Here is a 21806-nt window from a genome sequence, read left to right as displayed (position 1 = left end):
TTGAATTATAATTGTGTAGATAATTAGATACGTAGGTAGGTAGGTAGGTAGGTAGGTAGGTAGGTAGGTAGGTAGGTAGGTAGGTAGGTAGGTAGGTAGGTAGACAGACGGGTAAATAGATAGATATAAAACACTTCCCTTTTTGTGAACATTTATGGTAACTTAATAAATACTGATTCATTTAATTTCAGAAGAAAGCAGAAAAGTGTGGGACTTTAGTATTTCACTGAAAGAGAGCCATTGAAACAGTTGAGTTGTCCAAATTCAGCTTTGTTTAGAGAGGCAAGTTTTCAAAACTTGTGCTTCCCGGAGTTATCTCCTACATCTTAAGGCACCTTCTGAACAATCGTAAGCCAGGAAAACTTTCCAGAAGCAGTGATATCTTGGGGTAACCAGAGAAACAGAAATCAAGAGCTCTGTTCTGTTTTCTTTAATCTATAGAATAATACATAGAGCTGGATGTCAACAGCTCTTTTATCTCAACATTAAAAATAAGATTTTCAGGTACCAAAATTTCAGTTAACATCTACAAGTGGCTCAGTGGAAAGAGTATTTTCCACGTCTGGAAAAGAGGACACAGATTAATGCAGAGACTGTTTGAGAGGTCTTGCAGTGACCAGGAAGGTGGGCAAGCTGCCTGAGGGCAGGCGCAGAGAGGTGGGCAGACCTTCTTAGGAGCTTATGATCAGTTTTGCAGGTAACCATTTGTCAATAAAGTTCCTTCCCATTAGCACAGCTCAGCAGCCCAAGAGATTTTCAGTTCCAAGCCCCACAGGAGCTGAAGACCTTTCCTTGGGAACAGTATTTTACTAAAGATCTGTCACTTAGAGTGATTTCCCACAGGGTTTTCAAACTGGTTTCCAATAACTCCATTCCGCTTAGCCACAAGTTAGAAAAATAAAACATAATAAAGGTTGGAAAAATACAACAAAATAAAATATAAGTCCAGTATCCCCCACATGTGTGCAAGTAAAAACCCTTTAGCGTATGGAGCCTGAACACCAGGAGCCAGAACTCCATTGTATGTATTTCTTTACTTTTTTTTTACTTCTTTTTTTTTTTTTAATAATTAATGATTTAAAACAGTTGCATTATTACTTCAATCACTTTTCACCTAGTTCCCCAATGGTTACCACTTGCCCCAACATTTACATTTGTTTTAATATTTGTATTTTTAGTGTAATTTCTCACATTATATTTATTTGCACTTGCAATTTTCTAAAAATAAAGCATTCCATGGGGATGACTTTAATAAAAGTTTCTTATTAAAAGTTCCATAACAGCATGATTCCCAAACCTGAAACCAAAGTCCTCATATTTAACAGTTTTCAGGACTCAATAGATTAAGTGTGAAATAGGAAATATAATAACAATAACAACATAGCCATATCCTGCACAGTTGTTCCACTTAAAATTATTCTTGAAAAGTAACACAAGTCATAAATAAATCATTTCTCATAAAGTATTATGTACTTAAAAGGCTTTGTGAAATATCCTTGATCTAGTCATAAAATGACAGAAAGTTGTATTTAGCAAGAGAAAAATCAGAAATTCACTGAATTACTATATTGGAGGGGAGGAAAAAATAAACAAACAAACAACAAAACAGACACACTAAAAAACCCCTAAAAATACCTCAAAAGTGTGAAAGCATCAGTGTATGTATTCAAAGTCAGGTGTCTCCAATCAGCTGCCTCAGCAGCATTCATTTCAGAAGGGTTCTTAGCTCAGACCTGAATTCCTCTGCAGTCAGGATCTTACCCTTGGGAACTGCAGTTCTGAGTTGGTCTGACTTGTGATTCAGAGGAATCTGTTGCTTGCTGCTGACTCTGACTAGCAGCAAATTTGGACACCACAGTTAATGCCTCAGTGTAGAGTGGATAAATCCAAACATGTCCAGAGTGGTTTTTTGAGTGGGAAGTGAGGCTTTCCTTTTGTTATTGCCAATGCTGCATACTAATAGAGTGCACAATATTTAAATACCAGCAACTTCTGACTCACTTAAGAGATATTACCATCAACCTAAAAATCTTTTAAATGGATACTCCTTCCCAGTTCATTGGCATACTCCAGGCACTGCCCTCTGGCCATCTTTTGGGGTTATTTTTTCTGGGGTTTTCTCGTTCTCCCTCCACCCCATAATCAGTCATAAAATACTTCATGGTAGTACGAGAGTTTGTGAGAACAGCAAGGGAAATGTTAGAATCAATAAAGCTCACAGTTGCGGCCAATTCTACTGCTTTATTAAACACAGGATGTGTTAGTTCCTAGGGCTCTTGGCATCTTGAATGTTTCTGGACTATCCCGTATTATTGTTCAGCAACTTGTTGTGGAGATCAGCTAGCCCCTGGAAGATACCCTGGAGATGTGCTCCTTTCTATTTATGGTTTGGGGATTACAAGCATAAGGATATGAGTTCCTTCAATTGCAGTTGAACAGCTGGGGAGCATTGCTGCTGTCAAACCTCTCTCTTGTCTTCCATGCTTTTTAATTTAAAGCACTAACACCTTCTTAGTAGTTGTACACACTCCATCAACACAGCCTCTTCAGATAAATTGCACTGCAGTCATTCATTATTCACCAGCAGCAGTTTTGCTGCATTAGGTGCTACACTTCTGGGACAGTTTCTGTGTGAATTGCCAGAAAAGTTTCAGGGAAAAAAAATCAGCCTGAAACTCAGCAATCACTGCTGTCCATTCTGGTAGGTTAGCTCTTCTCCACTAACCACGATTTCTCACAACCTGGAAGTAATACTAAAGGGGTAAAGAAGATTTTTTTTTTTTTTAATTATTAATTTATATTTACCAAAAGCAACTAGTGTATGCTTTAATCTTTTTTTGTCCTTGTTTTGCTGAAACAGTTCTGGATGGGTTAGCTGCTGATGGAGTTACAAAAAAATAGTCTTAAAAGTTATCATATTGGGTATATACAAATATATGTGTATGTTTGGGAATACAGTTGGCATATATTTGTGTGTTGATATGTATAAATAGCATTATATTGTATTGGTAAACCTGAACTGAAGGATGTAGTTGACTGAAGCTATCCAACAGCAAGCTATCAAATAAGTCTTTTTAAATGGCAATGTCTTGTCACCACAGAATATCATGATATGGGGTGTTACTTCAGTGATCAAGTGAATCTCTACAGCCTTGAAATGGCAGATGATCAGGCTAAAGAATGGGAATCACCATAAGTTTTACATTCATTTCCATGACCTACCTGTAGTTCTTTCTGGCTGAGTCTTGCTATCTATCACACTATGTGCTGTAGGAGAACATGTTTTTTAAGGAGCTAGAAGCATAATCTCCCACCATGCAAAGCTTTTACCAGGTGAAACAATTCACGCCACACCATGAGCCAAAAGTCATGTGACTAACGCCAGCTTGCAGTCAGTTGTTATGAGTTTGTGAACTTTCAAGACCTAAACAATCTCTCTTTTTCAGTAGTTTTATTATGGGTTATAGAGAAGCATTAATGAGGTATAAACCTCGGGTTTAATAACCCAGCACCAATTAAATAAAGCATGCCACAGCAAAGATTTAGGATCCTTAAAGACGTTTGAAGTTCATTGTAATGTCCCTTTGGGCTGCCAGTGCAGCCCAAAAGAAGAGTTTTGGACAGTAAATTGGATTAATTGTTGAGTTACAAAGGTCTTTCTTTGAAAATATATTCATTTATTTATTCATTCATTCATTCATTTCTAGAGAACTTCCTCCAGCCTGGCAAGTTTGCTTTGTCCTGAATTCCTGTCTTTAATAATATAATAGCCCTCACAAAACTTTGAAACACTGAACATTTGGTGTATACACAGTTTTTCTTGCTTTTTATGGCTAAAGTATTTGCTGACTCACTACAGTATCATTCTTTGCCTTCAATTAACTGTAAAACCCAAAAGGCAGAAAAATTCTGAAATGCTCAGATTTTTTCTGAGAACAAATAATATGCATTCTTGCCAGCTAAAAGCTCTTAATTGTACTGTGCAAAAGAAGGTCATACTCACCCAGTCCAAAATCCTCCTAAGCCTCTGAGCGGAGCCTTGGTCTTTGATTGCCCCAGATTTTGCCTGCCTTTGCTCACTCTGCTACTTCCACACAGGTTTTCAGGTGTCATTGAGGTGGGCAGGACTTAAAACACCAGGAGCATAGCCTGAGTTTGCAGTTTGACGTGGAGGCTAACTCTCCAGAAAACGATCAAGCACATCTTTTCTATAAAATGAAGAGATGAAGATTTGCCCTCAAATACTGACATTCACTTCTCAACTAATCTCTTGCTTTTATGGCATCTGAGGGTAGAATTTGAGTCCAAATGCCACAGACCAGTGACTAGTATGATCAAGTACCTATCATTAGTTATATTGCTTTCTAGGTTTTAAAAATGAGGGTGGGGAAGTACACAAAGGAGTTTATTCCTTTATTGCTTGTTTTTATTGTTGGTTAGTAGATAGAGGTATTTTGATTTCAGCACTCAAAAAGCTATTTGGGCAAGTTGCCCTATTTGTGACAGGTTAAACTTCTTATAGCATGTTTATCAGAACTCCTTGGGGCCTCAGACTAACCATGATACATTTACTTGGCACTTAGCAGTGATGTATTTATTATTACTTGCCTATACATTTGGAAGCTTATAGTACATGTCTTTACATTGCATTTATACTGAAATATGAAAACACTGTGGGATTTCCCTGTCATGCCTCTTATTTCATATGTTTTATCCCACAACACAAAGAGAAGGGTAGATCATCTCTGACTTACGTTGACCCAGCTCTCCAGTCTTTCTTGCCTGCTACATACCAGTACCAGTGGAGTTACAATGACATAAAACAGAAGAATACAGCAAAAAATCAGGTCCTTCTTACACCAAATCACTTTCCACATCTGTTTCCTATTTGTCTTATAATGACACATGGGATATCTTGGGAATATATTCTGCTTTAACTGTCATGCCACTGACTTTACAGCCTTATCAAATATCCATTGGTGTACGGGTTGAGCAATTATCATCTACTAAGAAGAAATCCCAAGAAAACATAGATTGATAATAACATTTTTCAATAATGGCTTGTAGCATTAGTGCTATTTTCTATTATTGCATTTGAGGCCTAGCACTCTCCTCAACTTACCACTTTTATTTATTGTGCAAGATCTAGATATGGACCCTACAGAAGTATTTCAGAAACAGTTTTCTTTTTCTTTATTTATTCATTTCTGGTTAGAAGGAACAAAGTCAGAAAACTGGATAGAAGTAAGGAATTTGTCTGGACTATTCAGAAACAGATATAAAGACAAAGGGAAAGAAAGAAAGAAATGTAATACTGTGCAAAATATTAAAGATACAGGATGACTGTATAAACATAATCAGGCAGGCTACATCTACAATAACATGCCTTGAGAGATTGAGCCTGAATTCTGGGATCAAACTTCATGAAGTTGTATCCAAGCTTTTTTATCTTACAGTGCAGTAAGCCCCTCCAGATAGACCATTCTGCTAACAGTCCATTTTCCTTTCACCTTTTTCTTCAGTAAATGGAGTGAAATGTGAAATCCTTCTGATGTTCCTTTGAAAATATGTAATATGCACACACAGATACATTCTTGCATGATGTAATTAAACAAGTCTGGAATAAAAACTATAGCCTGTGACCCACTTACAGAAACATGGGCTCAATAGATTTAAAATAATACCATCTGGAAGTACGTTTGGTCACTGGCCTGGCCCATGACTGGATTCAGTATGGACAAGCAAGATGGGAAGGCAGGGTGCCAGGGAGAAGGCTGCTTCCAAATACTTGAATTCACTGCTCATGAGAAAGAAATCAGCTATTTGCCTGAATGATCTTCACATTAAAAAAACATTACCAAAGCAATTGCTGAATACAATTTGAGTTGTTTATATTTTTTTGTATTCTCCACAGCATTGTGGAGTGCCAAGTCTCCAGCACTGGGCACTAGGCCGTTGCCATTGAGGGTGAAAGTTTTGTGAACAATTTTGAGACCTTAACTTGGGAGCTCAGGACAAGTAAGACCCTGGAGTTTACACGCTATTTCAGCTTTCATGAAGTTCTAACCTGAGACTTAGTCTGGAGAAGTGAAGCTGAATGGACAGCTTAGGAACAGCCTGTAACAGCCTAAAGGATAGTTACAATGCATACATTTGCCATCTATTTGCATCTTTGCCATCACTACAGATTATATAATATGGACAAAAAGTCACTAGTTGTTCATCAGAAGGTACAGTTTAGAAAAAAATTCTTCACTAAGAGGGCAGAGGAGGTTTTATAGAAAGATTATAAAGGTTATAAAATTTCCATTCCTGAAGGTTTTTGTGACTTAGCAAGAGTAAACAAAGCCTGACCGTACCCTGTGTTGATAATTGTGTTCTTACAGGTCCTCCTGGGCTTAACGATATCTAGAGAGCCCTTCCAGCTAGGAGCTCTATGATTCTGTGTTTGGAACGGGATTACGAGAATAAGAAAGGGAGACTTGAGATAGTCTATGGAAGCGTAAAGAGCTGATGTGTTATGAAATAAACAAGGAAAAATACGATAATAACTTTTTAATTGCTTTCTACTATCAACACATAAATTTTAGACATGTATTCTGATAAATTTTTTTGTTTGTTTATTTTCTTGAAACAGATGACTGATCTCTGATTAGTCGGTAGGAAAAAAAAGAGGCTGTATGAAGCTGTAGTTCCTATTACAGCTTAAACTACTTGGTCCTGCAAATATTGGTTAAAGGAAGTACTTCAGCACGTACTTCTTAGAGAATTTTTATGTATAAGCAACTGAGAACTGGGTGCAAAGTAACAAAGTTCAAGTAACCAGAAAAAAAATGTTGTTTGTAGGGATTGTCCTAGCTTTGGAGCTCCTCAGCCCAAAGGGGTTAGGTGTCAATTCAAATTAACCACAGTGCAGGTGGGAAATGGAAATTTCAGTTCTCAGTGTGGACTCCTTAAGTTTTCTGTCAATGTAGAAGTCTACTGTGCAAAAAGCATCTATTCTTCTCACTTTACCCTCAGTGCAAAACATAAGATAAACACATTATTCAAATTGATTGACAGATTTGGTCCCCGAATTAAAATTAAAGCAGTAAACGTACTGAAAAGACCATTGCTTTGGATTTACTGACCTTGATTTGAGTTAGTGTTGACTGAGACCCTTTTTAATCTTGGTTTATATCCCCACGTGCTTTGCCCTCAGTGTGTATATTTTAAAAGTATAGTACTGAAAAATAAAGGGGAAAAAAAACCTCTTCTGATGCAGTGAAAATTGAATTTGAGGATGTGTGGAACAGTAAGTCACTATACTCAAGCTAGGAAAAGCAGAATTTAACATAGAATAATGCACTAACCTACACTTGCAGGATATTTCAGAAAAGTAGTCAGTGAAAGATAGGTTCTGTCTTTTTTCAGACAAAAGTTTCAAATTTCAGATTCTTTAGTTACCGTTACTTAGGCATATTCTCAGTGAAAGCAGGTACAATTCAATGCAAACTATATCTGAAGTAGAATAGATGAGACACAAGCTGTGCATGTGTATTTGTGCTTTTGAGTAGCCTTCAGCACAATGCTGATTAAAAGATGAGCACTTTTGCCAGATCCTCACCTGGTGTGTATTTTATATTCGACTTCCCTGAAGCCACAAAACCCAGTATGAATCATACATACTGCACTCTGTTTATTCCAGCATAATTTTAGTGTTCTTTCAACAAATAATGTTGCTTTTCCTTTCTTTTTTTTCACCCCACAGGACAACATTTTTAGAATGGAAGATTCCCATTTTGAAAATGGCCGAGGGAAAAGCCCTTATGATCCTAAACTGCTGACAGCTTCTCTTTTAGTAGGTAGGTGCCACGATAGAAGGTGAACGAGATGTGCATTCACTATAAATATTTGCCAGCTTTCTGCTTTTTTTCTCCTTGCAGCACCTAGGCCCTTGTTTTGTGAATTTTATTTCCAGGCTAAAGCAATTCTGGTTTCATAGTTAAGACAGTTGATCCAAGTGTCTTGAGAAACAAGGTGTGTATGAACCAAGACCTTGATTCTGCAAAGTGTTTTTCCTCCCTAGAGCTGGATGACTCTGCAGGTGTTTTAATCCCCCAGTTTACTGGCTGACCTCACTGACAGTTGCACCAGCACAGCTGAGAGCAAAGTGAGAGCAGGAATAAGTAATTTCTGACATCAGTTTTGCTACCAAGGAAAGTCTATCACTCAATTGTACCTCATGTGAGCTGGAGATGCACAAATATTCATGGGTCTAAGCCTTAAAGTGAAGTTTCAGCTGAAGAGATCTACCTGGCCATGAATATAATTAAACTCCTGAGATATTACAATGAATCAAGTATTTTTTAATTAGTAATGCTTAATTACACAGAATATGTAAGCATAGAACACCTGAACTGTGTTAATCTAATTGAACTAATCCAATTGATTGAATTTATCTAATTGATTTAACTTATTTAATTGAATTAATTTTGTTCCTTGTTCTTCCTGCTCCTTTAAGAAAAAGGCAAAAAAGACATTTTGTAAGAAGAAATTGAGAGTGAAACAGATCAGGTTCATCTTTCAGTAACAATTCTGCCCAGGTGTAGCCACTTTTTCCTTAACACGTAACTTGCTGGCTATTTATTACAACTTAACTCCAGGGGAGGACAGTAGTTTCAGAAGATTGCAGATTGTTATCTCAGAAGTCTTTAGGATATGATACATAACTAGATACACTGTCTTCTCCAGGACTTTGTCTATATTGCTAGCCTAGGCTTTTACTTACCAGCTCCTGTTATTATATTTACATTACATTTAAAAATTAAGGTCTTCAAAACAGCAACAAAAATGTAGTGCTGAGTGTGCCTCATTTCCTGATCTTCGAAGCCCTTAACGATCACAGGTGAAGAGCTACCCTGGGGACACACACTTTTTAACAGGAAAAACAAGAAAGACCTCCACGTCTTGCTCCAACTTGTACCCTGTACAAACAGAAAGGAAAAAAATGTGTCTGTAAAAGTCCAGTGTATAAATTAGTGCCAGGAGCGACTTGAATTTGTGGCAGAGCTACTCTCAAGGGAATAACTTCATTATTTACTTTAATATACAATAAAGAAAGAGAATGATGACAAGCCAGTATTACATGGTATACCTGGTATGCAACTGCACAAAGTCAACAGTGTCTAGCTTTTCACATTCCTTTGTTTCTTTTCACTGAGTCCGGCACAAATATGATTATGTTATTTCCCTTGGCTTAGATTTCATGTCTTTAGAAGATCTTTGCTTTCTTGAGCCCATTCCCTATCTCTATAATTGTCACTCCATGTATTTTTCCTCCTAATAAACAGTAGACTGAGCACGATATTTTGTTTTGTATCAGGCTTCAGTTAGAACCATGGGCGTATTAACACTATAGAAAATGGCATAAATTCAACATTCAAAGCTAGTGACTAATTTCTTCTTCAGTGACTTATACAAAACTAAGAGTGAAGCTAAAATTAACATTCTTGCATCCTGAACAAGAACACCCATTCTCCTCTGCCTCCTCCTAGCTACCTCAGAGTAATTTTGTGTTACTGATTTTAATGTACTTACTTCAGGCCTTTCCTGCAGAGGTTCCTCTGATGTTTCAAAAAGTGTACAACAGATTCACCACTGTTTCACAATTACTTATCTTTGCCAAAAAAAGCATATTTTTTATGGTAAAGTGATGACACAAGGCAAAATAATTTCCTCCCCCCAGAATAGATGCAAAACAGGATGAACTGGCCAGTCAATGGCTGCAGGGAGGTTTGGTCCTGAAGTAGGTAGCACTGGAGGGAAGCACTGAATACATCTATGGAGGCTGGAGGAGCCTCTTCATCACAAATGCCTCACACCAAGAAGAACACTGTTGAACTACTTCTGCCCTTCCCCTGAGGTGAATGATAGCTCAGCTACTCCTGGCCCCTCCTGTGCCAGAAGTATTTATCCTCACAAGCAACCATAGTTTATCTTAGGTTCAAGAGGGCAACAGTGTAAAACAATTACCCAGCACTCATTAAAATGCGACTGTATAATTAGTAACACAATGTAACTCTCCTGATGATGAAAGGCTGAGAAGTAAGAGTAATTTATATGGTTAAATACAGAAGGGGAAAATAACCTCTGTTCTTCATCAGAAACACCAAACAGATTTTGCAAAGTGTGGAAAAAAGAGTATGTTCTTTACTCCGTAACTAGAAGGTAAATCTTAGGAAAGTGAAATGTAATTACCCAAGCTAGAATTTGGGCAAAACACCAAGGTTAATTTGCAAAAAGTAGCTTAAGAACTTTAATAGCCATTAGGGCTATTAAAGGATTCTTACTTTATTTTTCAGCTGAAAGAAACACAACTGTAAAAAGGATCTCCAGTTTTCCCTCCCTCCTAAAAAAAATAAATCAATACTATTTGGAAAACAAAACAAAACAGTCCCAAATCAAAACAAACAGTTCATCTTATTAAATGGTTCCAGTATTTTTCCACTATACCTTCCTTGTTCCATTCACCTGCAAACATTTTTTCATTAATTTTTTAACAGTTGTTCATTAAAGGTAGTTATTACTACTCTACTCAAAAGTAAACACCAGCTGAGAACATGATATAACTAGTTCCTATTAATGGAAGACATTATTCAGCCATTCCAATCTATGTGCTACTGACTAAAGAATAGCCATTTGAGTGGACTAGTGCATGAAAATGTGGAGATTAAGCAGTCCCTGGGCACCACTAGTGTGTATTCCAGGGCAGGAGGAAAATCAGAGGCACTAGGTTTTTCACAGAATGTAATCACAGGAGAAAATGATCACTGAAGGTATGAGTATAAAGCAATAATATTGGGAGAATTGACAAAACCTCAGAGAAGGAGACAGCGTTGTCCTATTGTCCATCAGTTGCTCTTTAGGAAATGACCCTTTGGGATTTTCAAAACCTCTGATGTTTCAGAGTCCTCAAAATATTTATGTTCTTGTGAATCACTGATTTAAACAAAACAGAAGTTCCCGTGTTATTTATTTATTTATTTATTCATTTAAATTAGTTTAGGTGCTTTAATAGTCCCAAATATAGATCAATGGGATCAGAAATACAGTGGCTTCTCACCAAGCAAGAAGTTTACTATCTTATTTATTTGAAATTAGCTGCTAAGTACATGTGAGGTTCAGGACTTTAGAGTTTATTCTGCTTTCTGAGAAGTTGTTGGCTTTAAAAGGAATTAAGTTAAGCCACTACTATGTACATCTGAAATTCTTAACTTTAGAGAATAAACCTACTAACCAAGAATAGCAGATTTCATTTGGAAACCCTTTTACCAGTGAGATCAATCAGGACATTCAAAGCTTATTTTTTACTGTATTCCTTATTCAATCAACTTTCTTATTTCTTTCAAAAAGGAAGCTTACACTTCTGTACTCTCCCAAGATACATATTTTAAAGAATCTAGTCTTCTTTAAAAGATCAATAGAAACAATTCATTAAATAAATGTGTACTTCTTGCTTTTTAACATATTTGTATCTAGTGAACTTGGGGAGCTGTTCACAGTTTCATACTTCTTATGTGCAGAACGTGGGAAAACGGTGCCTCCCCAAATAAATAAATAAATAAATGCATTACTACAGGCTTTAATTATTGCATTTTATTTAGTAAAGTCAATGTATTTCTTTTTGCATTCATGTATCGGCATGTTACTCCCTTAGAATAAAGTGGTTTATGTCCAAAACATAGAGCTTTTTCCTATGCAAATAACTGAGGGCCATTAGCTTATGCTGGACAATCACTGCATTATGCTGCTGGTCTGGAAATACAAAGTGATAACTTTTTTCCTTTTTATAATTTTTTTTTTATTTTTATCCCCTTGAGAAATGCTTGTCAGTTTTCAAACCATTTATTTCCACTTTCTTCTTAAAGTTAATAAAAAATGCTTTTAAAACTAATGGAAATAGCATAGTGAAGACTATCCATGACATAAAATAATCTTTTTCTAGACCACTAATGGGTGAATTTCAGTCCAAAAGAAGGTCTGTATAAGGAAACAAACACAAATACACTTCTATCTAGAGAGGAGGAAAAAGTGTCTTATAGCTTTTGAATGGTACTAACTCAAAGAATGTGAACATCTGGGCCATTACTTGAGGCTCACCCTGAATTTAGCAAAAAGAATAATCTAAAGCTTTCCAAAATAAATGGTATTCGCTGGTCTTTCTGTCTGGGAGAAGCCAAAATTTGCATGACTGCAGCAAATCAGTTCGAACTGCAGGCATCTGTCTGAGGATACTGAAACTTGGAGGGGCTGTAGAAAGGAGAGGAAAGAAAAGTCTGCTGGTTTCCTACAGAGTTCCTAGTTTCCTTTCTCCTTTGAAACATGCTGAAGCCCATTCTTGACACAACTTTTATGGTCTCACCATTGATAAAAAAAGTACCAGCCACAGAGCCTACTAGCATGAAATAGTCTTAGGGTGAATTAAGCGGAACTTGGAAGAAAAGTTACTTTCAGTGGTGTTTTTCTATTTAGCTAGAAGGTAAGGTGCCAAAAATACTTGCAGTTCTAAATATTGTAAATATGTACGGGTTTTTTTGTCGGTATTTTTGCTAAATTACTTTTAATTTTAATAATGTATAATTAATTATAGAATTTTTTCCTTTCTTGATTGACCTTTAGATCTGTTGATAACTAGGAAGCAAAATAGGGTTTGTTGTTTTTTTCTTTCCCCCTTTGATTTATATTGATTTATCAGAACTCACTAGGGACTGAGAGACAAGAAAACGAAGAGAAGGTTAAAGAAAGGTTAAGTACAGCATCAAAGTCCGATTCACAAGTGAAAAGGTTTTATGTTCTTTAAAATCTTAGCTGCCTACCCTGTACATAATAATCACAATAATTATGTGATTGTCTCTCCTTTAAAAAAAAAGTAGAAAATGACATAGAGAAATGATAAATTGTTAATTAATGATAAGCTGTTCTGTTTCACTTCTGATTACACCTCCTGCTGGGCATGACTGGCCTATTTGCTTCTAATCTCTGCTGTAAAATCATGCAATTCCACGCCTTTCCACTATCATGTTTTCACCCTTCCTGACTTTCCTGACTGCCATATGGTACAGAGCCACTGTAGGTTCAATTGATAATTTCATGGTGTCAGTGTTCTGGGGAAAAGATACCAGTGATACCCAGTAGGCATGCTTGGACATGGTTGTCCCACCATGGAAATATCTGAAATTGCCATGAAAATGATAAACTTGTTCCTAAAGGGTGTTTTAAAATGAGGATATGGTAGAGTTCATCATGACCATGGAAAAATTATTAGTTTAGCTTAAACAGTTATTTTATCCTCAAACTTGTCTTTTTCACAGAAGACCCATTTACAATGTGTAGCTTGAAAATAGCAGTTGGAAGGAATAATATTATTAAATTCTGTATTAAAAGTGTAGGGTGGGGTATCCCATCTCCCATACAGGTGTAAAAGGGTACAGTCCTAAAAAATGCATTTTTAGCAATTTGAATTCAGAGTAATTTCATAGACAAGCTCCACATTAATGTCAGAAAGATATGTGTTGTTCTTTGATCCCTGGTTGCTTTCCATGGGTCTGATTGCTATGTATTTAGTATTATTATTGTTCTCTTTACCCGGTGTTTAAATTGACCTGGTCCTTTGACTTTAGACTGTCTCTCTCTGTCTCCTCCATGATACTTCTAGCTGGCTGAGGAGAGGCACACTGATACTCAAATAATGTGAGTTTTTTTCTCCAGCTAGGCTATCTATGTGCCACTTTCAGGCTGAAGTATCATTCATGGGCTGAAGGTCAATTTTTAATTCACTTGTTCACCGTGATATGCAAGAGGTCAAGGTAGCAAGGAATGATCTCATTTATTCTCTCCCTTAGCTGTTGCTCTTTACTAGTATCACAGTTATAAGGGTGGCAGGAGCAGAAAGGCATGTTCTGTTTTTCCTGTAGAATATACTGTTTGCAAAGGATTTTCTTTCTCAGAAAACAAAAACAAAACACAAACCAAACAAACAAAAAAATCAACCAGAAGACAGTTTCTAGATGAAAAACTGAAGGGGCTTTATGACTTTCTGAACCAAGAGTGAATGGGCTGGACTCTTCAATTACCAACACAGAGTCACAAAAAACCTGGTAGGATGGGAGGAACCTCTGGAGGATTCCATTCCAAACTCCTGTTCAAAACAGAGTAGCTTCACAGCTAGGTAGGATTTTGGGGGCTACACACTTATGTCTGCCAGGAATAGGTGTACAAGCTGCCACTGTTCCAGTGGCTTCACTAGCAGTTGGGACATACAGCTCATTTTAGAGAGGTTACAGTTAAGCTCTGCAGTGAGAAAGTAGGTCTAATTATGCATTTTCAATGACAATACATTGCATGTGGCTTATTGCTTTGTAATTTTCTCATTATCCCTATTAGTGTAATATAAACATAGGACTGACAGCTTTCTCTGACTTACCATGACTGGAAAATTGAGAAGTGTTGCTTACGATTATGTCTTCCCACAGATGGAGAGCTGTACTCTGGCACAGCAGCAGACTTCATGGGCAGGGACTTTGCCATTTTCCGAACTCTGGGGCATCATCATCCAATCAGGACAGAGCAGCATGACTCTCGGTGGCTAAATGGTATGTAAAATGTGCATTTATCCAGTTACTTTAATCTAGCCATTAAAGATTAGCACACAGCTTCATTCCAGCAACATCTGTGAAATACACACCCCTCTTTCATTTGGAGCAGAATTTTGTCTTAAACCAGTTAAACTAATCAAAAGTGATTTATAAAGAAGCACTTTCGGTTTAATTACATTGAGATTTGTGGAGTGTGATTAAATTTAAAACATATACAGATACCATGGTTAATGCAGACATGCCACAGGAGCAGATTGCTGTAGGGTGCAAGTTGTACAGAAGCTTAAGGCTTGTGAAAGCATCAGCCACACGTGAACACAAAATAGCTGCCAAACCTTGGGCAGGACTGTGTCTTGTACAGGCTTTAATTTTTGGCTGAATTGAAAGGAAACTGACATTAGCCACCGAAGTCAAGCAGCAAGTGAATCAGCAGCAGAGCTTCCTGAGCTGGACAGAGTTATCAGTAGTTTGGAAAAAGTGAAAACAGTCCTGGATATTCCAAACTATTTGGTTTCAAAATATTCAATACTTTAACAAGGCACAGTAACTTACATTATTTCATGGATATTACTAATCAAGCCTGTAGCTGGTTGTTTGCGTGTATGGGGAGAAAGAGTGAGCTTCAGAGAAAATCTGGTTTTGGCTTCGTGTACCAAAATACTTCTGAGATGCATCTAAGTACTCCATCCAAGCCCTACTGAAGTCAGAATTCCAATAACTTAAATGAAATTACACTTAGCTTTAACTATACAAGGATATGAGCATTTTGAAAATGAAAATTCATCATTTGAAAAAGCTGACATTTGATTTAAATAAGCCAGTAACACTAACTTTAGTTACTTTGAGTTAATTTATATTTTAATTGTTGAAGAGTTGACTAACCACTTTTGCTGTACACGCTGCTGCATCTGCACTTCGGTTTCTAAATTCACAAAGTATTTTCTTCTTAGATATTTTTCACTCCTAGCCACATTATTTATGTCTGTGCTGAGGTCCAGGTTTTCTATGTGGTTTTGTAATTTAGGACAAACTGTTCACTCAAATTTTTAATCTGTAAGAGCAGAATACATTTTAACATCAGAGTTTTTTATTAGCTACAGCCAGAATCTTCTAGTATCATACTGGTTATTGTATTAGCTGTACATACAATCCATAGCCAATCCAATCCTTGACTCCTAATTAAAACCACAAAGTGCTATTGCAGGTTGGATAAACAACTGTCTCTCTCTCTCCCTCCCCCCCGATAATAGATAGATAGATAGATAGATAGATAGATAGATTAGATAGATAGATAGATAGATAGATAGATAGATAGATAGATAGATAGATATGCTATATGCATATATGCTACATTTATTGGATAATCTGTATATGACAAGTTGTATGAATCTGATTTTTGTCCTGTTGAATTTAGCTTTGTCATAATTCATGTGGACCACTGTGAAGACAGGTTCAGGTCTATCACATTTCAGTTCTGCAGTCTTCATGTGCCCAGTAACCCAGAAATACTGTTCTTTCATTTATTTTATTAAAATAACTGACAAGATTTCTGGACTCCAAGAGACAGTAAAGTACAAGGGTTACGTACATATCCATCTGCCTTGATACCTGAGAGAGTGATAATATGTTAAAGATAACACAACACCCACTTTTGTTATGATAGTTATGATGATATAAAGTCCAATCATGCAAGCAAAATCTGCTTTTGTGCAGTAGATTTGCACAATGACAGCTGAGTCAGGAGGATTTATGCAGTGGGAAAGCACAGCCATTGTCCACAGCCCCTGTGCTTCATCGCTGAAAATGTGTCATTCTTTTGTGGACTCGGTATCAGTCTTTCAGCACTAAATGTGAGAACTGCTTTTCCCAAATTAGCACCAAGGTTACATCTGACAGGGTGCAGAAACCACAACTGCTTTGTGCTCAGGATGGGGAGGAGAAGACAAGGGCACATAAAGAGCTCACGAACCTCAGGCTCTCTAGAATTAAGTATCATCCAAAACAAGCATAAAAGTAGGAAACCAGCATTTATCATAGCACATGGTGAAGATTATTTTCAACTCTAAGTGTCATTCTTACACTGTATTCCTGTATGGAAGGTTTTGAGCTAATTTTAAAAAACAGTAAGAATCAAGCTGAGGACTTTAGAAATTATTCTCAAAACTGTCTATGATTTAACAGAGAATGATCCTTAAGTACATTTTTGAACTCTGTATCTCCATTACAACTTAATAACTTTACATTCCTAGTACGGAAAAGTTGGCTTAAAATCTGCAGTACAACATTCCTATTAGAGGCTCTGAGACTTTACTATTAATTTCCCAGTGATAAGGTCCTGGCAGCCTTTCCACACAGTATGCCTAGTTTCAGCTTCTAACAGGGAAATTAAAAAATTATGATTGCTTGGGTTTGAAACTCTGCAGGCATGCCAGTCCTTTGATTATTATTTTTTTCTTTTGTCATTTGTCTCTTTTAAATATAATTACAAAAGAAGCTTTGTGTTTGCATGTATTTAAAGTATACTTTTAATTAAAGAAGTTCTTATTGAAGCATGAGGTGTACTCTATTTTCTTAAAGATCTGTATAAACTACAGTTGAACTTTAAGGTTGCAGAGTTTTAGACATTTTTAGTAAAGATGTGGATTGCTTTGTAGTGGTGGCTTTGCTTTCTACAGTGTGCTTAGCCTCAGGTTAAAAAACACTGCTCTAATGGACATACTGAAATCTGAATAAAAACAGCAGTTCTGATCAAACTTCCAAAGAGAAATCCTCATCCTAGTGGAGTTTAGTAGCTAGGTGGTGAGACATCCAGTTTTGAGCCCTTGCTAATGTTTACTTCATTCAGAGCAGGAACTTGAAACTGTTTTTTCTGTACTAAGGCTAAGGTCAGAGCTGACAGAGTGCAGAAAAAACAACTGTTTGGTACCTAAAATGGAGAGAAGATGACATTCAGAGCTTGCAGACTTTTCCTAGAATTTAAACATCACCCTGAACTGGAGTAAAATTAGGACAGCATTGCACAGAGCAATTAAGTTTCTTGGATTTAAGTATGATTTTTTCCCAGTGATAAAAATCAGCTAGTGGAATAATCTCCCCAGGGAAGAGATGGATTCTCCAACATTGGAAACTTCTAAGATTCAACTGGATAGGGTGCTAGGCCATGTTGTCTAGACTGTGCTTTTGCAAGAAAGGATTGTGATGGTCCTTGAGGTCCCTTCCAACCTGGTATTCTATGATTCTTACAGAGATCACACAGTCACTTTTTGCAGATGCTCCACCTTTTGTAAGAAGTTCAATATTACTGGGGAGAGAGCTTTGAACTGTGCCAAGCCCAAAGGAAGGTGCTGACCAGCAGTGCTTTAAAGACTTTTCAAGTCTTCTAAACATACTAAATACTCACAGGTTTCTAAAGACATTTTGTTTTGTATAAATAAATAGTCACCAAGCCAAATAAAGCAAGGAAGACCGATTTTATAGCTATGTAGTTGGAGCATTAATCTAGAAGTTAAGGAACCAGAACCATACATCAGTCATCATAGCAATGTATATTTAATTATTGGTACAGAGTCAGCCAGATGTGATGAAGGCATTTGCAAAAGCACAGTAAAATAAGTTGGTGCTCAGGGAAGTCATCTTGGATACAAAAAGCTGCAGTTTGGTGCCCCAGATGGGATCATGTACTTTGTTAGAATCCATGTGCATGCTGACCCTGCACGTTTTTGGCTCCTCTAGTAAGTGCATGGAGTTTCTCTGCACAAGAAGTTTTGGCAGTCTTAGTTGGTCCCAGTGAGGGTCAAGAATAGTTTTGAAAAAAAAAAAAAAAAAGCAGCTTCAAATTGAAAAAACATCTTCTGTCCAGCTTTACTATAAGTAGCAATGGCTTTGATGTTACACATACGTCTTACAGAGTCTTGCCTATAGGCAAACACTGTGTTTTCCTTTAGGTTTGCCATTGCCTCTTACAGTTCAGCGTCATCAGAAGCTGGTGTTATTTCAAGAAAGTGTTGATAAGGTTTTGCTGCTATGAACTGCTTCAGCAAGGAAAGAAGATGAGTGGGAGGCCTGAGCACGTTGGAGCCGCTTCCCCTGATACCAGGGGGTTCCCTGCTGAACCACACGCAGCATTTGCTGTTCACCATCCACAGCAGCGTTCAGGCAAGGGCTGAAGGCATGGCTGGAGGCAAGAAGGCAGAAATGGCAGTGCAGTGTACCAAAGCAAATGCTAAGCAATGCAAAACCGGTGCACTGAAGGCTGTTTTCAAGCTGAAGATTAGGGGAGTGGAAGGAAAACTTGGAGCCGCTCTCATCTTCCCTGACTTCAGCATAGGCAAACTGGCCTTAAATTGTTAACATTTTGTAAAACGAATAACCATAAACATTTATTTTAAAAGGAAAACAGAGTTGGGCTGCAGAAGACTTGAAAGGAAATTAAATCACAAAAACTGCATTAAAGTAGTATTATGAATCTAGTTTGCACCCCAGAAAAGTGAGGGAATACTGGCCTCAGTTCCCTGCTTTACCAGACCTGGGGTTAAGAGAGACTGTCAGTCTGGATTTCCAGCCTTGGCTTGGAATTTCCTTGCTTTTTATGAGTTTAAACCAGCACTGTGATATTATTTTAGCATACTTTCCATGGCTTAATTTTTAAAGTGGGGTAGTAGCTGTGCTTAGTCCCCTGGGGTTATTGTCCTTCGTAATCTTTATGGTTACATAAACAGCTGAGAATTATAGAAGCTGAGCGACCGTTCAATAAAAAAGAAAATGCCCTCTTAAATTTCACAGGCTCCAAGGCAGGAAACATGGACTTGATACTCTCCTGGCATTCATACAGAACTTCAGCCATCACTTTATGTTGTTTCCGCTTAAGGCAGTTTGTAGGATGTCCCTACATCCTACAAGAGGATGTAGGAATGTCTGACAAAAGAAAGACAAGGTTGCAGCTAGTTTATAGGATTTTTACCTCTCTAATAAAAAATTATTAAATGTGTCATGATGTTCAGAAATGAATATTCAGTCTTTTGCAACTGTTCTTGCTGAGACTTGGATGTGGCCATTTGTTGCATCCTTGAATCTATCATTTGTCTTTGGTCACTCACACCAAACCCTTTTCCCATCTGTACCTACCCACAGACATCACCCTCTTCTGTACCATTCCCTTGTCCTTAAATGCTTTCCTAGTTCCCACTTTCTAGCTCACCTCCTTCACATTCCCAATCCAGATACACAGAAGGCACTAAGATACATGCCACCAAAGGTAGCAGATGTGGAAAATGGCTGGCCTGCCAGCATAGACAGGAGCCAACCCTCTTCATTCATGGGGGCTATTTCATAAAGTACAGCTGAGATGTTCTTGGAGAAAGGATGTGATGGATGCTGCAAATACATTAAATCTCCAGGAAGAAAAAAGCTATTTAAATAAATAATATTAAAAAAAAAAAACAAAAACAAAACAAAACAAAAAAAAAAAACAAAACCCAAAAAACACAGGCTATGAACTGCATATGAATATATTTAGTCTTCAAATTAGAAGTCTTAAACCATAGGGAGGAATTAAATTAGAAAAAGCTGACCAACAGAAGTAGTCAGTGAGGCAGCCTAGCTGTTTCTAAGAGTATCTCAGGTAACATTTGAAGTGTTGTCAGACACCACAAGAGAATTCAGTCAGTAGACTAAGAAGTCTCTCTCAAGTCTCTATTCCATAAGTTTGTAAGGGCATATTTAAGCAACCTTACTAGTGAAAACTCTGATGGGATTTGTGTGTGCTTTTTCATGTTGTCATTTTTCTTTTGGTTGTTTTTTTGTTTCCTTGGTTGTTGTTCGGGTTTTGTTGTGTGGGTTTGTTTGGGTTGTTTTGTTGTGTGGTTGTTTTGTGGTTTTGTTTTTTTCCCCCTGCAAAGATCTGTTGCATTTTAAATATGCATTTATATTTTAACCAAATCAGCTAGCTGATATCTCCTATCATGCAGGCTGTAGTGTGGACCAAGTCCTGCACTCTCCCACCACTGCACATACAGGCATGAACAACTCCAGCCCTTGCAGGAACAAAACATGTCCATATATGCAAGTCTCATCTCTCACTCAATACACCCTGCCACCCCCATTCCCATTATCTTCATTGCTAAGAATAGTAATAAATAATTTCACAGTGATAAATTCCATGTGTGACAAATGCTAATGTCACCTAACACAGTGCTAGGAAATACTCAGAACTGTGGTGATGGTGGCATAATAATGTGCACATAATGGCATATAAACTCAACTTACAGAAATTTGTTCTCCCTTAAGTCTGTAGATCCAAATTTGAGAGATTGAATATAGACATTATTTTTTTTTCTCTCGTTTCAATCTTATAAACATTTTTTCTATACATTTTTATTGCAATCTATTCTTTTTCTCTTGGCAGAAATGTAGAATTTCTGAAATCACAAAATAATAACTTCTTTCTTGATGCTATTACTCAGTGTTTATACTGTCATTAACCTGAAATGGTTAAAACCCAGGAAGCCATAGGTCCAGTTGAATACTTCGTCCAGGAGATACTCATGTATTTGGATCACTTAGCTCCTCCTCTCTGGTAACTGCTTCCTGAACCTTTATAAAAAGAGAAGCATTTGATTAAAAAATCAAAGACCAAGTAGCAATCAGAGAATGTGCTTTACAGGTCCTCTGGATGTGAAGAAGATCATGGAGATCATGGGTAGACAACCAGAAAAATTATAATCTCCCATCAAGTGGCCTAAATGAAAGTATTTCAAATCCTTCTAAGGAATAAATCTTCCTTCTTTCTCCCTTCTCCCCCCACTTCCAATAGTCTAGGATTAGATAATTTTCTTCATTAAATTTCAGGGCTGTGGGTGAGATTTTGTTGCTGTTAGATATGAAAAATTGGTAAAAGTAGGCAAAGGATAAGTTTTGAAGCTGGAGTGGAAAAAGCAGGTAGGAAAGGTACAGCAAAGAGGATATACCTCTGGTTTGACAGCATATTTTGAGGACTTCTGACACTAGAGAATATGACCTGGGGCAAAAAGACTTGCATCAATAAACATACTGGTCTGAGCTATGGCCACAATGTGCTTAGGGAAGTTAAGATACAAATTAGTCCAGGGACACTTGACTTAGGATATACATGGTTAACCATGAGCTCATTTATGGGTTTTAGCTTGGTCAGCC

At 37.3% G+C, this 21806-nt stretch overlaps 1 protein-coding gene across 1 annotated transcript in view; it reads left to right on the top strand.

The window, feature by feature from the left end:
* Positions 1-21806, top strand: part of SEMA3A (semaphorin 3A) — a 171378-nt gene that overhangs the window by 94242 nt on the left and 55330 nt on the right. Inside the window, exons 5-6 of the mRNA XM_051642676.1 lie at positions 7751-7844; positions 14514-14633. Coding sequence (XP_051498636.1) covers positions 7751-7844; positions 14514-14633 — 214 coding nt within the window. The remainder of the gene's footprint in view (positions 1-7750; positions 7845-14513; positions 14634-21806) is intronic.

This window comes from Apus apus, chromosome 1 (genome assembly GCF_020740795.1).
Source record: "Apus apus isolate bApuApu2 chromosome 1, bApuApu2.pri.cur, whole genome shotgun sequence".
Lineage (NCBI taxonomy): Eukaryota > Metazoa > Chordata > Aves > Apodiformes > Apodidae > Apus > Apus apus.
The sequence above is the reverse complement of the archived record's forward strand: the minus strand, read 5'-3'. Positions and strand labels throughout refer to the sequence as shown.